The 16,750-nt window shown below is 25.8% G+C and overlaps 2 protein-coding genes across 2 annotated transcripts in view; both read right to left on the reverse strand.

Moving 5' to 3' along the window:
- Nucleotides 1–930: 930 nt before the first annotated feature.
- On the reverse strand, nucleotides 931–9,966 carry LOC135924021 (nitrilase and fragile histidine triad fusion protein NitFhit-like). The gene is made up of 9 exons (XM_065459069.1): nucleotides 9,850–9,966; nucleotides 9,647–9,802; nucleotides 6,692–6,904; nucleotides 6,135–6,518; nucleotides 5,796–5,915; nucleotides 4,775–4,897; nucleotides 3,475–3,597; nucleotides 3,047–3,251; nucleotides 931–1,533 (listed from the first exon to the last, which is right to left on the reverse strand). The coding sequence occupies exons 1-9, from the start codon at nucleotides 9,964–9,966 to the stop codon at nucleotides 1,349–1,351; spliced, it is 1,626 nt and encodes a 541-aa protein (XP_065315141.1). The 3' UTR covers nucleotides 931–1,348.
- Nucleotides 9,967–14,270: 4,304 nt separating this feature from the next.
- LOC135924022 (uncharacterized) overlaps nucleotides 14,271–16,750 on the reverse strand; it is a 47,939-nt gene continuing 45,459 nt past the window's right edge. Inside the window, exons 29-30 of the mRNA XM_065459070.1 lie at nucleotides 14,508–14,722; nucleotides 14,271–14,404 (exon numbers count right to left, since the gene is read on the reverse strand). Of these exons, the coding sequence (XP_065315142.1) occupies nucleotides 14,271–14,404; nucleotides 14,508–14,722 (349 nt within the window). The remainder of the gene's footprint in view (nucleotides 14,405–14,507; nucleotides 14,723–16,750) is intronic.

Below are 16,750 nucleotides of genomic sequence, written 5' to 3' on the forward strand. Positions count from 1 at the left end.
AGCTATATTTTTCTTGTCATATTCCTGATTATTTTCCTAATCCTTTTTCATCTCCCTAACTAGCATCACGAAACTTGTGGTCTAAATTATCGTTTGTTCTGTCCTTTATCTCCTCAGTTAACATCGCGAGGAGTAATATGACTCTCCCATTTTCTTTTCATTGCCCATTTTTCTGCAATATTTTCATTATATAAATCATCAAATGCATTAACAAATTCACGAATATTCTTAACCGGTATTTTACCGTTAATACTTTTACCATTTATACGATAGTAGAAACGTTGATATATCTGATTATTTTATCACTTAATTTTAATACAAATTTTTACTTTGAATATATGCTAGGCTTTCCTATGCTAAAAAAAACGTTTTACAGGAGTGCTTGATTTAAATGATACATTATATTTAATAGACAGATATTTCAAATTTAATAAAACAGTAATTGTAAATTTGTGAAATCATCATAATTTTTAAAAGTAGTATGAAAATTAACTCGTTACTTTTGTAATTGCATTCCAAAAAAATAACTTATTTTAAAAACAACTAAACCTTGTTTTTGAAAATTTATTATGGGGATCCTCACTTTTTGAAAGATTTTTTTTTTCGAGAATAAATAAGTAATTTTGTTAGATAAGAGTAAGTAAATTAACAATATATCAAAATATTTATAATATTGTGCCGTAAAATTAATAACCAGAATTAATATCGAAAGGTAAAACAAGTAGAAAAAAACATAATCGATCATATGGCTATAATTTTTGATATTGCATGCATTAATGCTAAGAGATTTGTTTCACTTCAACGAATGAAACTCACAGCCATGCAACAAAAGCTAATTCGTTTTCAGAACATGCATTTATCAAACTTTCACTTAAAAAATTTATTCAAGAAGCGATGAAAAAATATATAATTTTACATTTTAATGGCCGCCAATATATTTGAAGCGATGGAAAATATATAAATATTATACAATTTTATTGGTGGCAATCAAAAAAAAATTTCAAGAAAAAATAAATGATTTTCGCATTTATACACTATGCGGCCAAACTCGATTTCATAAATTTCAATAAATTATATTTTTTTAATAAATAAAACGGGATTTATTCAATAAAAAAACTTTTTAGAAAAATATCTAGAATATTTTATTTTAATTATATCCAGGCCAAAAATTTTTCTTATAAAAAAGAATTATTTTAGATAAATATGACTAATGAGTAACATTTAAAGAATAATTGATTTATATTAAACTCTTGATACATTATAATAAATACTTCCAAATACATTTGTAACTATTAAGGTGAAATTAATATAAAAGCAAATTTATCAATATTAATAAATTTATTCTTCTTTAACTACAAAAATAATTTTTATCACTCCCGTTTTTGTACAAAATTTTCCTGTATATGTCAGCTTCCCTAGCCATATCATCTACAGTTCTCCAATTCCCTGTTTCAGGTTTAATGCTTTGTGCATCACGCTCTGCTAATCTGCGATATATCTCGTTGTCATCAACATCCGCGTTAGAATCATCTTCTGATCATTATAAGAAGAAAATAAAAGGATAATTAATTTTAGGAAATACCAGGGAACATTAAACGGAATGTTCCGGGACCGGAAACTTGGGGGAAATTATATGCTATAAGTAGGGAGGGGTGATTTGGAAAACTTTCCAAAAGATAATATGAATATTATATTATTTTAATTTATTACAATAATTTTAAATATACAATACTTGTAATGGCTCGTTCATAAATATTTTGTTTTTCTTTATTTAAGGCTGGATTCATAGTAGGATCCAATCCGAAACAACAGCTAATCGATTTTAAAAATCTGTTTATGAAATCAATTTCTCATTATTAGTAATAATTTTTTTCTATAATTTTATTCATGATAATAATCTAAGCATTATAGATTTTAAATTAAAAATCATTAAAATATTTATAAAATGTCTCCGTCTCAGCTGTCAAATCAGATCCCGCTCAGAGATCTGCATGGGCCTTAATTTTTTGAGTAAGCTCGGCCATAGCCCGCATAAATTTTTTTTAGGAGAAGCATAATATTTCTCGTACTAGACCCGTTAGAAAATATAAGATTAGGCCCATAAGCCAATAAAGGTTTCTGATTCTACTATGAATCAGGCCTAGTTCCAGTTTGCTTCACATAATAATATTACATACTTGTAATTTAAAGATTACATAAATAAAAATTTAATTCAAAATTTAAGATAAGTTTAATTGTTTTTAAAATTAATATTATGATAAAAAGTTTCAAAGTTCAATGGAAAATTTGCTACCAAGTTAGTGATGCGTTTTTTTGCACTCAAATTTATATTAATACAACTGCGCAGAATGTAAATAAAAAATATAATTAGGAGATCTTAATTTTAATACTTAGATCTAATAGAAGTAAAATTATGTATTTTTTTGGAACGCCTCATAGAACGTTCCGAAACAGAAGCAAAACATGATGTTTTGACCGGCACAGAGCCAGTCTTTTTTTGGGTCCCTGGGAAATTTATATTGATACAATAATCAAAATAATTTAAATTTTTTTAAAATTCATTATCTATCCAATTTAAAAAAAATAATTAGTTATTTTTGCAGTGAATAAATATTTATATTTTTTTAAAAAAATGTTTTAGAGACAAATCAATAAAAACTATTTCCTTTAAATATTTGCTTCTCATACAACATTCAATTTTATAAAATGTGCGTTAAAAAAAATGTACAGGTACGTTTTATTTTATGAAACATTGATAAAAGTCGTCAGATGATCACTCAAATGTGGTTATGGTTCTGTAAAAAGAGAAATAAGAATTTTAAAAATATTTTAATAAAAAATTAAAATAAATATCCAATATAAACTGCGTTATATGAAAATAAAGATAAAGAAGAACCATGTGATCATTTTATCACCAAGTGATATAAAGCATAGTCAGTTAATGAAAGACAAATTCCAATATTTTATTATATAAGAAAATAAAATTAACATGGCTTCAGGTTTCAATGAAATGCGAAAAAAAAATGATAAGTAACTTGCCACTAACTTTTCTTCAAATCTCCTTTGTGACGAGGTATGAGATGCACATGCACTTGAGGCACCGTAGCACCCGCTGCTTTACCGTCTTGCACCGTCACAGTGAAAGCGGGACCTGATGAATCAATTAGCTGTAAATTAGCGTGAGGTGTCGTCGTGTGGGAACCAATCTGTTGGGCGGGTGAAAGGATAGGTTTTTTCGAAGGTGCACTATTCTTTAAAAATAAGTATTTAGTTAATGGACTGATATCAACACTAATAGTTAAAAGTGATTCTTTTTTCAAAGAAAATATAAGTTTAGTTTGAATTTTAACTGATCAAACATTCCAAACCAATCTTACAATTGAATTTATGCATGATAATTTTAAAAGAAAGTTATTTTTTAATAATTTAATATTTATAAGCATGAGATTATAATCTTTGTAATTAAAATCTTACTGGATTGTTATTAAAATACGTGGGAGCTAACGCCTTGCGTGCCACGATTTTAGCCAAATCGAAAAGAGCCGCTACTTCGCTCCGCGAACAATCTAACATGAGCGATTCAGGAGGGTTATGGATCTAAAAATTCCACGTCAGTTTTAAAAAAATACATAAATAAAAAAATGGTGGCGATATCGAATAGCTTTTTTTTTCAAATAATCAGTGAATTTATATAAATATAACTGTTAAAATATTCTGATTGATTTTTTTATTTCTTTTTCACTATCTATTAACTTAATATTAACCTTACGGACTGATTTTTTTATTTCTTTTATTTACATTATATTAACTTAATATTAACCTTACGGACTGATCTTATAATATTAACTTAATAGTTTGGTTTAAAATGATTTTATATTAACTGATTATGTAAAGTATAAATATAGATGTAAAATTTACTAGATTTAGTAGTTTTAAAATTTTTAAATAAAGAAAATTAAATGTTAAAATACTTTCTTAATTTTGTTTAACTCCCTGCCTACTTTAACTATAACAAGTGAAGCTTAATTTTTTTAAAAAATGCATATTTTTTACATAATAACATTAACTTATATCTAATTTTTTTTATAATAGGCAAATTGTATATTTCGTTTATTATAAAGAATTTAAAAAAATCCAAGCTGGGCATTAAAGTATAGGCATTTAGTCATACAAAATGGAGCTATAAAGGGTAGGGTATTTAGAACTTGGTATCTAGTGCTACAAAAGGCTTACGAAAGGCAAAGCATTTAGAGCTACAAAAGACAGGGCATTAAGAGCTACAAAAGGGATGGCGTTTAATGCTACAAATGTCTGGGCATTGGTTTTAAACATATCCATTTAGGATCTTATCGTAACTAAGATCCCCAAAGAAAGGTAATATATAAAAATGTAAAGTAAAATAAAATAAATAGCATTGCTATTGATTAAACAATAATTGGATAGTTGACAGATAAGTTAAAACTAACTTTACCCAACCCCAAATGCAAATGTTGCATTATTTAACTGTCAAAATTTTAATCTATTCAATTAAAAGAAAAGACTGAATTTGTATGCGAAAAGAAGCGTCATCGATCTCCACAACGACTATTACTGACCAAACTCAAAGCCAACCGTAAATAGAATCTCTGCGGGCTAAACCTCTCGAATTTTTTTGGATGGATTCTGAAAATCTTAGACACGTTACTAAAACTGTTCATTAATTTATTCAAGATATTATCTTGTGTTGTTGCCATAATTTTATTCATGACTTTTCGATATTATATAAATTATATACCCTAATGGTAGTGATGAGAACGTGGCCGGGTAAAAGAGGTGACCGATTCGGGAAGGCGAAAGCGTGAAGATTTCGGGCAATCACTAGAGAAGGATGGATGGTTACTTCAGGACCGAAAGGGTACTTGATTTAAAATAAAAATAAGTATCAGTAAGGTATAAAAATATTTAAATATACTTAAAACAAGCTTTCGAGTACTTTGGTCTCTAATGCTAATGTAATAGTTTTATCATATCAATTTAAAGCTACATCCAAACCTGATTACTACTAGCATAAAAAATACTACTCTTTCTTAGTGGATTAAGAATAAGAAACAATTGTCCAAAGTTTTTTTTACACAGATCTTTTGAAGAGTTTAACTATTTATGGCCTCTCTTAGAAACTTCTATCAAGAAAATGGGGGAAACGGGTTATGAAGCAAAATCGTCATTGAAAATGAAGGGGAGTAGTTTTGATTAGGATTTCCTTTTTCGATAATTTTTATTTAAGGGGGAGGGATGGGTATAGAAGTCTTTAACCTATCTTCTATTTAGAGGTTTATGCTGAGAGTTCTTCTACTTGAACCTCAAAATAATAATTTATAAAATCGCATAGCTATTTTACTCTACATATATAGACCCATTTGAGAATTCAAATATCTATTATACATATATATGTAAATTGTCTAACATCTATATTATTAGTTACCACCTATTTATTCATGTTGAATGATTCTTAGAATTTTCTTCTTCACCTGAAGAAGAGTCCAGTAAGTTTATCATAAAAGTAAGAACACTTCGTTTAAAGTTATTCAAGGAATCTTCTAATCCTAAATAAGAATGATTCAAAATAAAATAATATATCTAGTAATAATTGGACGTAAAGGTTTCCGTTAAAATAAAGTGAATTATATTACCATTGAACACATAATAGTTTATCCGATAAATTTTTTAAAATTAATCTGGTTTTAGACATAGCCATACAATAATTTTTTTTAAAAGAAGAAATAAGTGGGGCAAGTGTATAAAACAAATTATTGAACTTTAATCGATTCGTCAATAGGTAACAAGCTCTCGTAATGATCCTCTTCCTCCGTTTCATCGTGGTCTAAATTGGAACATTGAATCAATTTTCTGTAAACGTCGTGGTCGAAAAAGAAATTCTAAAAATGCCATTAAAAAAGTAGATTTATTTTTAAGAAAAAACGATTAATAATAAAATAATTTGCATTTTAATTGAAAAAAGAAAAAAAAATTAGCTTCATCTTAAAACGTTCCAAAAAATAAAATCTCATGAATAACAGTTGATTTACTTTGTGTAAGCAATAATGTATGGGATACAAGTCTAAAAGTTAAATCAGTTTTAAAATCATAGATTTCACCTTATTTTCTACGGCTAAACTATTCTCTAAAGGCATTTCTCTTCTGATTTTCTCGATAAGACCCATTAGTTCCTCTTTACTAGTGGCCAACTCTATAACTTTGCATTGATTGACAGCTTGATCCGGGCCTCCCATATCTAGTAAAACGTTTCCTGACGGATCTACAATCATGGAATGACCATAGGATGACCTTTTATCATTGTGAATCCCCACTTGGGCGGCCGATATGACGTAGCATTGGTTTTCGACGGCCCTGGCCCTGTTCAGAAGTTCCCAATGCTTGGAACCCGTCGGTATGGTAAAAGCCGATGGGTAAGTCAGAATATGGGCCCCGCCCTGAAAACGCAGCAATGATGAGGCTCGAGGGAAACGGATATCGTAACAATGTAGAGTTTTATCGTGATGGCAATTGTTTTATAAAATAATATAAATATATATATTAGGATCTTTCAATTAAATTCAGAAGAAGGAAGTACAAATTTGGATCTTATTTTAAAAAATAATAATTTATGTAATTTTGTAAAAACAATCATAAAAAATAGATATAAATATATTACTACTAATAATCCAATGTTGCCCAAAGGAGTTTCTATAGGTTTAACAAAACCTTTTCCGGATGCTGTTGTGTCACTCTCTTTGAGTCGTATTTTTCCTGGAATATCCAAATCAAAAAGGTGATATTTATTGTAAGTGCTGACTATTTCACCTTTGTCATTGATTATAATATGAGTGTTATATACCTTTTTCAAGGCATCCTTTTCATTAGAAATCTGAAATTAATAATTGATTCATAACGAAATATAAGTTGGAATTGGACGATAATAATTAAATAATTATAAGCATTTAAAAGTATTTGTACTAGTATAAGATATAAACAATTGAATGTTCATAAAGAAGATTAATTTTAAACCAACCCCGCCCCCTCCCCATAAATAAATCCTGACAACGCCACTGCAGTGTTGTTAAAATTGCATGCTACTTTATAAAAAATAGTGGCAGCAGTAGCTCGCTACTAATTTAGAATTTTATACATTAAATAAACATAAAAATTAATAAAATATATTTCAAATTTTATAATCAATTCTAAAATCATGATCTTTTTTTAAATTTAATTTTAAAATTTAAAAATCTGCATTATACATCTATTTTTCAAAATAATTTAAAATTCAAAATGTCGATAATTTTAGTATAGATCATATCGAAAAAGTAATTTCTCTGAAAAATGATGATAATATGGAATTTCCTTTATCTAAATTCACAAAATATTTTAATCTCGATAAAAAAAAATTAACACAGGATATAAATTTCGTTGTAAGATGTGCCAGAAGGTTTTATCATCAAATAAGATTAGTAGCCTCAGCTTGAGAAAACTTAAAGGAAATATATCAAACAAATTTAATGTCAATGTGTAGCCCAATCCTTAATCTTTAAATTAAAATTTGAATCAAAGCTGTATCTATAATAGCTTTTGAGCTAGATGAGTTTATGTAAAAGTTGATTTTCTAGTCCCCTCCAAACATGATATATCAACTAACCATATTATGAATTACAGTAAATCTAAATAATTAATACTAAGATCTCATTTTATCATCAGACTCATTTATCTTCCAAAAATATATCATAAATTATTATCTTTATTATCTGGATGTTAATTAAGCATGCTTAAAATTAATCATTCATCTATTTCTAAATTTTATTAAAACATGATAAATATTTATTTCAATCCTTTCAAATTTTGACCAATTTTGAGAGAAATCAGTTCAATAGATAAAAAAGATAAAGGGTTATAGTCTGGCCAAATCAGCAAACATGAACATTTATGCTACTTATCACCTACATAATTTTTATTCTAACTGTTATTTTTAGACTGACCCTAGCAATATCAAAAACGCCACCTACTAGAAGATTTTTCTAAAAAAAATAATACTATTGAAAATCCTCTAGATGCATTTTTTTAAATCTAAAAATATTCAAATTAATATTTTTGATGATTTTCATTATATAAAAAATATGTATAATAAATTTAATACTACATTGCCTACAAGTGTAAGTGTTGAGCAATTATTTAGTATGGTAAACTTACACTTTCGGATCATCGCTCTAGACTTGGGGATGATAATATGGAAAAATGCAATAAAAATAAATAAATTATATATAAATTTAAAATTTTAGTCATATTTTTATTTATGGAAATAGAGATAAGTAAAAAATATTTTAGAGTAGCGTAAAACGTAATTAATAGCACATTACTTTTTTGGGAAAATAGCATTAGCAATAAATAGCAAGCTACTTTTGAAAGTAGTGTTTAACAACACCAAACTGTGGTATTATTAATTTTCCTATTTTTTTATTTTTTTTGTTTTATTCATACTTTTTAGGTGCTTTATTAATATCCAGGATACATGCTTTAATATTTACCTTTTTTAAAAAATGCTGAATAATATCATGTTAAACTGGATATAATATTTTTTATTTTGTATGATATAATATAACATATAAAAATTTAAAACAATAAAATACAATTTAAAATATAAAATTTTTCCCCTAATAAGGAAGAGAGTTTGATAAACAAAATTTGCTACATTAAGCCCAATTTTGCAGAAGCTGAAGGTGTGATTAGTATGTTACATTCAATAAATAGGGAATTTATTTTGGTTCAAAATATTCAATATTTTTATAGTTCAATCATTTTTTGATAAAGAATCTTCATCTAAATTGCTTAAAAAAACAAATGATATTCCAGAAGTAGCATTATCCTGAAACTTCATTAATTCTAGGTTTTTCTAATGATATCTTTGTAACTTCATACTTTGTTTTGTGAACCATGGCCATTTGCATTTATGGATGTATAAAATTATATATAAAACAACCATTTCAAGTTAGAGCTTAGTAGTACACACTGAAATGAAATGGTGCTGGAAAATATTTGAAGGAGTCAGCTGACAGATTATCCTAAATTTAAAAAAATGTATCTTTTTGTTTATAGAATATTTTAAAAAATTGATATGCTTAGGCTCAAAATTTTTCTAAAATAAAAAATTGCCATAATAATTTTTTTAAAAACACAAATTTTTCCATGGCTATTTAATTTGAAAGTATTTATTTATATCATTATATTTATTCAATATAAAATAAATATTATATATAAATTATAATCTATGATTATTTAATTTATCTTCTATTTTTAAATGTATAAAAAATAATTAGATGTTCCTTAAATATTCTAATTTTAGTGGCTCTAAATAATTGTTTCACCCATTTCCCCTTTCACATGGGCCTGGATATTATATCAGATTATTATGCTGTGATATTATACAAGAAGTTACTTTTATAAAAACAATTAATTTTGAAAAAAAAATATTGGACTTATTGTCAACAAAATTTTAAAGGATCATAGACCAAATTTTAACATCTTATGCAATGGATAAGAATAAGGAAGGGGGGGTAATCATAATGGTTGTAACTATAGATAAATAAATATTGATAGATTAAATTTATAAAATGTTAAAAACTTTTTGATGAAAACCTCCTAGAGATAACCATATAGTATTTTCCTTGGCAAGATTTTTATATTGTGCTATCAAAGGCCCATCAAGTGTTTCAGCTAGTTCTATTAATTCTTCTTTATTCCTTGACATATAATCAAAGCACTCAGGTAAAAAAACCATCTGTTAAATTAAGTTGATATTTATATTAATATAAGCAAATATTTAACATTAGCTTTTTCTTTTTTTGATTCCAAAATTAATCTGCTACAAGTTTGAAAATTTGCTATTTTATCATGGACCGAGGATAATTGACAGAGAGATACTCGTAAAGATGAATGTGCCATGCGGTTTTTAACAATATGATACGAATTTGAAAATTTTAGCAACATGCAAAAAACATAAAAGTAGTTTTAGGAATAAATAAAATTAAATATTGGTTTTATTTACATTTTGCTTGATAAAACTCTCAAATTTGGAATATTAATATAATACTATTTATGATAAATTTTGACTAGAAATTTAGCGTAATTTTAGTAAATAATTATCCTCATGATCAGGTAAAAAAATCATTCCAAAAAGATTGACATTTGAAATTAATATAAATAAAATAGAGAGTAAAAAATGCTACTAAAATGTAAAAGAAGAACAACGTCTCTTCTTATCAATCATTATAAAGTAGTATAAAATTTGTTGACTATAATTGAAAATAAGATTAAATTATTACTTTTTATTGACTATAATGTTGTCCTTACACCCAGTTCTCCCTTAAAAATTAGTATTAACTGCCCGATTAAGGTTTTAGCCAAAATAATATTATATAAGCCTTGAGATTTTGCTCATTGGTAGAAGAAAATTTCTAAGGCCTTTACTTAAATTCAACATGATTATGACAACTTCTTAAACTCAACGTAACTCAATTTTCTTACTAAAATTTTATTTTTTAAATATTAAATTTTCAATTTATTTCATTAAAATTATTATTAAGAATTTATTCAAATTTAAAACAAATTCAAATCTTCAAAAAAATAGAATAAATACTAAAAAATACATATCTATAAATATTCACAATATATTCGCAGTAAATAATATATTATTATTTTTTTATTTATTATATTTCTTTGTTTAAATTTCTACCAATCAACAATACGCAATATTATTGATTGATATTTATATATAAAAAATAATATTATAAATTTACAAATACTATGACAGAAAATTTTTGACCTCTATTTGCCAAATCTCGAGGCTTACATATTGACCCAAATCGAGTTGTTTAACAACTCTACTTAGAACTTTTGTTCAGTCTAGGGAAGCTTATTTTCGGAGAGAAGCGACCTCGTCCTTTAGATATTTTAGAAATATTTTATTGTTAAAGCAAATAAAAATTTATTAAAAGTAAATTTTTGTAAAAAATAAATATTTTATTTCGATCTAAATATATTCTACTCTCAATATTATTTTTTCAAAGCTATTATTTTATGTAAATAAATTTTTTTTTATTAAAATTTCAAATCATTTTATATATTTTAAAATATGATATATATACACTAAATACTTAAAAAATATATATTATATTAAAAATGAATTAAAAATTATGTATATTTTCTTTTAGATGCCTGATTAAAATCGTGTTTTTTTTATATTACATTAAAAATTATGCGTTATCTAAATGATTTATGAAGTAACTTATAAGAAATTCGTTACTTTTGGAATATAACTATAACTCGTTACCCTTTTAAGAATGGAACTGGTAACTGTAGTGAATTTCAAAAGTAACTTTTAACAACACTATATAATTAATATATTAATATTATCTAAATGGAAGATAACCTTTTACTTTTCTAATTTATCATTCACACCATTTTTCTATTGCAGATTCGATTACATTTACATACCAATAATTAAGTCCACTTTAACAACATATGGGGATTTGGTTAAGAATTTCCTTAAAAACATAGACCGTGAAATCAGGAAAAATTATGGGAACCTTGTGAAAGCGTTAAATTAAGACAAAGGATAGCAATAGCCATTCTTAAGGCAAATTACATTTTTATTCATTCACCCTTATGATTAGTATTCTTCCTTATAAAAAACAAATCTTTATTCACCCCATCCCACACCCTTTTTTTTACTCATAACAATAGATTATAATAACACAATATTATTCTTATTTTAGAAATTTGGAATATATATTAGATATTAGTGATCTGCATCGGGCCTAATTTTTCAAACCCGGCTAGGCTCGAATTTTTTTTTAAAAAGAGTTTTGCCTGCCCGGCCCGAACCCGAATTTTTTTAGAAGAACCGGCCCGGCCAGGCCCAAACTTATTTAAATATAGAAACTAATTTTTATAATTACTCAAAATAAAAGACATATGTTATATATATGGCTTCTAGTTCTATAAATAAATATTTTTATTTTACATAAAAAATTCAATACTAGATAAATTTAAATATATTTAAAAAAATTTCCCAAGTCCTGTCGCAACCCGGCCCGAATTTTATTTTAAAATATTAGGCGCCACCCGGCCTGAATCCGATTGCCGGGCCGGGCCTACTTTTGCAGATCTCTATTATATATAATATATATCGTTCGTAATAAAATTGGCTATAAAAATTTATTTTGTAGCATGATATTAAAATTAAAAAAATTATATATTATATAATATATTAGCTTCTCGATGTAAACTAAAATATATACATATCGTTGTAATCATAATTATTTGAGAGAGGGATATAGTGATTGTTAGAGAATGTTATGTATTTAATAAATTAATAACATGTTTTGTTTAATATTGGAATTATACAGCCATAGAATGCAATAAGTGTAATAAATTTGGATATTTTGAAGATAAAAGTTTTGTAAATATGAATAAATGACTAGAAAATAAAATTAATAGTTATTGATTATTAAGTAATTATATAGATAATAAATTGTTAATAATTAATAACAAAATTAGTGCATTAGTAATAATTAAAAATTTTGTGATATAATATAAATTTAAATAATTGTAATATGAAATAAACAAGATAGATTTTGAGGAGCTAGAGGATAAGTGTCCTAGAGTTGAATTCGTGTTACTAGGATATAGAGAGTTAAATTTTTGTTAGATATGGGTTTAGTAATAAGTGTCATGAGTATCAAGCAATTTAAGAAGATTTGACAGGGGCATATATTTAGAAAGGAAAGGATAAAGGTGACAATAGTAATTTTGGGATTTGATGTAATAGAATTACCAGACATTAATAGCAGTATTTAATTATGGTTGACTACTCAGAAGACTGAACCGATAATAGGGTGGGATAATATTAAGGTGTTAGGACCCCGTAATACATGAAGGAATTTATTTAAGGTACAAAAAAGTAAAGATGAGCAGGGAGGAAGAGACAGGGTTGGGCAAATTTTCAGAAAATTGTATTCGGATACAGATACAGATACTTTGTAAAATTTTGTATTTAAGATACAAGTTACTAGATACTTTAGAAAAATTTTAATAAGATATAAGATACAAGATACTTGTATTTTTTTAAAAAAAAGTATCTAAGATACCAGATACTTTTTTAAAAAACTTTAAATAGTCAAAATCAAAATGTATAAAGCTTTATTTCTTATCTATAATATAAATTTATAAAAAAATATTTAAAATAAATTGTTGAAAATAACAAATTTATTATAAAAGATAATGCGATATTCCATTTAATAATTATATAATTAGTAAATAATAATAAATCAGCATCATAAATCAGTATCATAAATCAGCATTATTTTTTAATATTATTAATTTTTCAAATGATTTATCGTTCAATCTTTGACGATTTGATCTATTAACCATATTAGCAAAGCTAAATAATCTTTCAACGGGGGCTGAGGAGGGTAATATTGTGTTATATTTAATAAATATTTCTTTTATATATTTATAACTATTTAACATATTTATACTCCGCATGTCATCTTTCATATAATTTAGTACCTCTATTTCAATATCATTTATTGAATTATTAGAATTGGATGTGGTACTTTTAAGGCAAAAGTAATCAATCATCTTCATCAATTGAAGATTTTGTTGAAGTATTAATTTCAATATTATTTTTAAAAACAATTAAAACTTCATATAATAACAAATCCTGAAGATATTTTTTTTCTTTTTCACCATCAATCCAACGATTTTTAAAATAGGGATGAGAAATAGTTGCCAAAAATGCACTTTTAACATTGTTATCAAAATCATATATATTTTTAAATCTTTTATTTAAATAATTTTCTATGGCAACAGCTAATGGTTTGCAAAATTGTAGATTGGTTTGAATTAAATTTGTAATTTTATTTTAACGACATTTAAAATTGGAGCTGATTCTCCATAATAGCAGTTGATTTCACTCTGTATTTTGTCAATCGCTATAGCCAATGGGGCCATTATATTGCAATATTCTTCTAAATATTGAATTTCAATATCTCTTAATTTAGGAAATTCTAATTTTTGACATAATTTAGGAAGTTCGCCTTTAAATTTTAATAAACTATGAAGACTATCATACAAACTATTCCATCTAGTGCAACAAGGTGTAACTAATTGTTTTCCTAAAACTGCTTTGATAAGTTCTGCAGTTTTAGGCCTATTATTTGCATTCCATAGCTTAGTACATTTAGCTATTGCAGGATGATGAATTTTAGAAATGTTAGGAGAATCCTTAATAGCTCTCTCGACATCTGTTGTGGCAATTTTATCGTATGGCACAAACAACGAATGTGTTGAGGTAATGTTATTGAGGCTTCTTTAGACCCTTAAATAAACAAATAAATAATTTTATTTGAATAAAAATTTTTACAAAATTTACAATATCATAATAAATTTTAAAGAAGTATTAAAGAAGTATTAAATAATACTTTCAATGATTTCGAATTCTATACCTTCATCATCATTGATGTCAAAGTCATTCTCTACAGCTTCCATAGAAAATCCAAACTCCTTGAAAGCTTTCTTAAAGTTAGAGCCGTTATCTGTAACAGTTGCTATAACTTTTTCGTCAATACCAAAGTCACGTTGAATTTCTTTATTATGATCATCTTGAAGTACTTCAAAAAATTTGCCATTAAGTATGCTTAGTTTAAATTTATTGTTATAATTTTCGGTTGAAGAATCATCTGAAGACGAAGATAAACATATTATTCTATTTTCTTCTTCCATAATTTTAAAATAGACAGATATAAAAAGATTCAAATATGGTAGTTTTAATTGTTAGCAAATTGCTATATGACGACCAACGTCATATATCAAAAATTATCATCTAAATTTTGATTAAATTTTTCATTTAAATCTTAAAACAATATCATTTTAAATTTTAATACTATTTAAATTAACCAATATAAATTTTTTTTAAAGTATCTGTATCTTTTTGAATACAAAGTTGGTTAAGATACAAATACTTTTAAATAATATGTATCTTAGATACTGGATACAAGATATTTTCCAAAATTTTAAAAAAGATACAAGATAATCTTGTATATTAGATACAAATATCCGCGATACTGCCCAACCCTGGGAAGAGGGAAATAATAATTATATTATTGGGAAGAAATATGTTGACAATGATCATGTTAAAAATCGTATTAATATGGAGGAAATATAAAATTAATGAAATAAATAAAATGAATTTTGAGGGTTTTAATATTAATGGTTTCCAGAGATATACGCGTGCACTTACATTGTATAAGGGAGATAATAATCGGGGTAATATGAGAGACATTATTATTAAATCAAATAAGAAGATACTTAATGATAAACTAGAAAATCCTTATAATATGAAGAGAATTAATGGTATGGTAGAGGATGAGGTTAAAATTAGTAATAAGGGTATAAAAGTAATGAAAGATTTTGTATGTTCAATATTGAAGAGGGTATTTAATAATAATAATTTTAATATACCTGATAATGAAACTTTTGACATGGAGATGTTAAATGATAGGATAGCTTATTCTCAGGACAATCGGCGAAGAAAAATTATTAAATATAGATGAGAGAATAAAAGGGATGTATGGTGAACAATTACAAAGGATTAATGACGATAATACAAAAGAACCATAATGAGGGAGACATTACCAAAAATTAAGATAATATCAAAACCGATAATAATAAGGATACTGAGGGAGAATACCAGAAATAATGATAATATAAATATGAGAGTGGTTCAAAGAGGGGATAATGAAGAAGATATTGTAAATGGGAATAAGGTTTGGATAAATAAAAACGCAACTAAGGTAATAGCAACAAGTTACAAAAATATGGTGAAGGAATCAATAAAGTGTTGAAAGTTAAATATATACAAGAGATGGAGGAATTATTGATACGATACAATGAGATTTTTATAAAGGAACTGGGTACATTAAATAATTTTAAGGTGAATATAAAATTGAGAGATAATTCGATACCTAAGTATTTCAAACTCGTCGCCTTTCTTTTGAATGGCGGGATGATTGATATTGAAAAGAAGTTAGACAGATGGGTACAGGAGGGAATTATAGAGCCAGTGGATAATAGTAGTTAAGCGACACCGCTAGTGCCAATTAAAAAATATACTATATAATATATTAGCTTCTCGATAAATTAAACTAAAATATATATATATATTGTTGTAATCATGATTATATGAGAGAGGGATATATATAGTGATTTATTTAGAGTGTTATGTATTTTGATAAATTAATAACATTTTTTGTTTATTATTGTTTTAAAAGAGAATGTGTAAATAAAGAAAAAAAAAGGGATAGTGTGAATAATATTATTTTCATACGAAAGATTTTGCTATAATTAAAAATTTAATAAGATATAAACCTTTGTTTAAAATTATTAGATGTTGGAATTCTGCCAGTGGAACCATATATTCCATGTTTTATAAATTGGACTAATAGTTCTTACATCCTATAATCTAAGGAATATTACTAAGAATGGGGAAGGAAAGCGAAAATTATCGTGATTTCTTTAAAATATATATAGCCGGCTAATAAGTTAATCTAATTGAGATAACGAAAAAGATTTATATCTTAAGATAATTAACATATATATATATATCTCTTCTTTAAAATAAAAACTGTTTTTAAAATATTATTAAAATGTAATCCCTAGATGGCGT

Source organism: Gordionus sp. m RMFG-2023, chromosome 2 (genome assembly GCF_954871325.1).
Source record: "Gordionus sp. m RMFG-2023 chromosome 2, tfGorSpeb1-WG-v2, whole genome shotgun sequence".
Lineage (NCBI taxonomy): Eukaryota > Metazoa > Nematomorpha > Gordioida > Chordodea > Parachordodidae > Gordionus > Gordionus sp. m RMFG-2023.

What these genes read in the sequence shown, in the direction of transcription:
- LOC135924021 (XM_065459069.1), bottom strand. Translation starts at nt 9,966, where the DNA reads ATGGCACATTCATCTTTACGAGTATCTCTCTGTCAATTATCCTCGGTC. An exon ending in TAGGAGGTTTTCATCAAAAA is followed by an intron (nt 6,905 to 9,646) that starts GTTTTTAACATT and finishes TATTAATTTCAG; the next exon opens with ATTTCTAATGAAAAGGATGC. An exon ending in CGTATTTTAATAACAATCCA is followed by an intron (nt 3,252 to 3,474) that starts GTAAGATTTTAA and finishes TTATTTTTAAAG; the next exon opens with AATAGTGCACCTTCGAAAAA.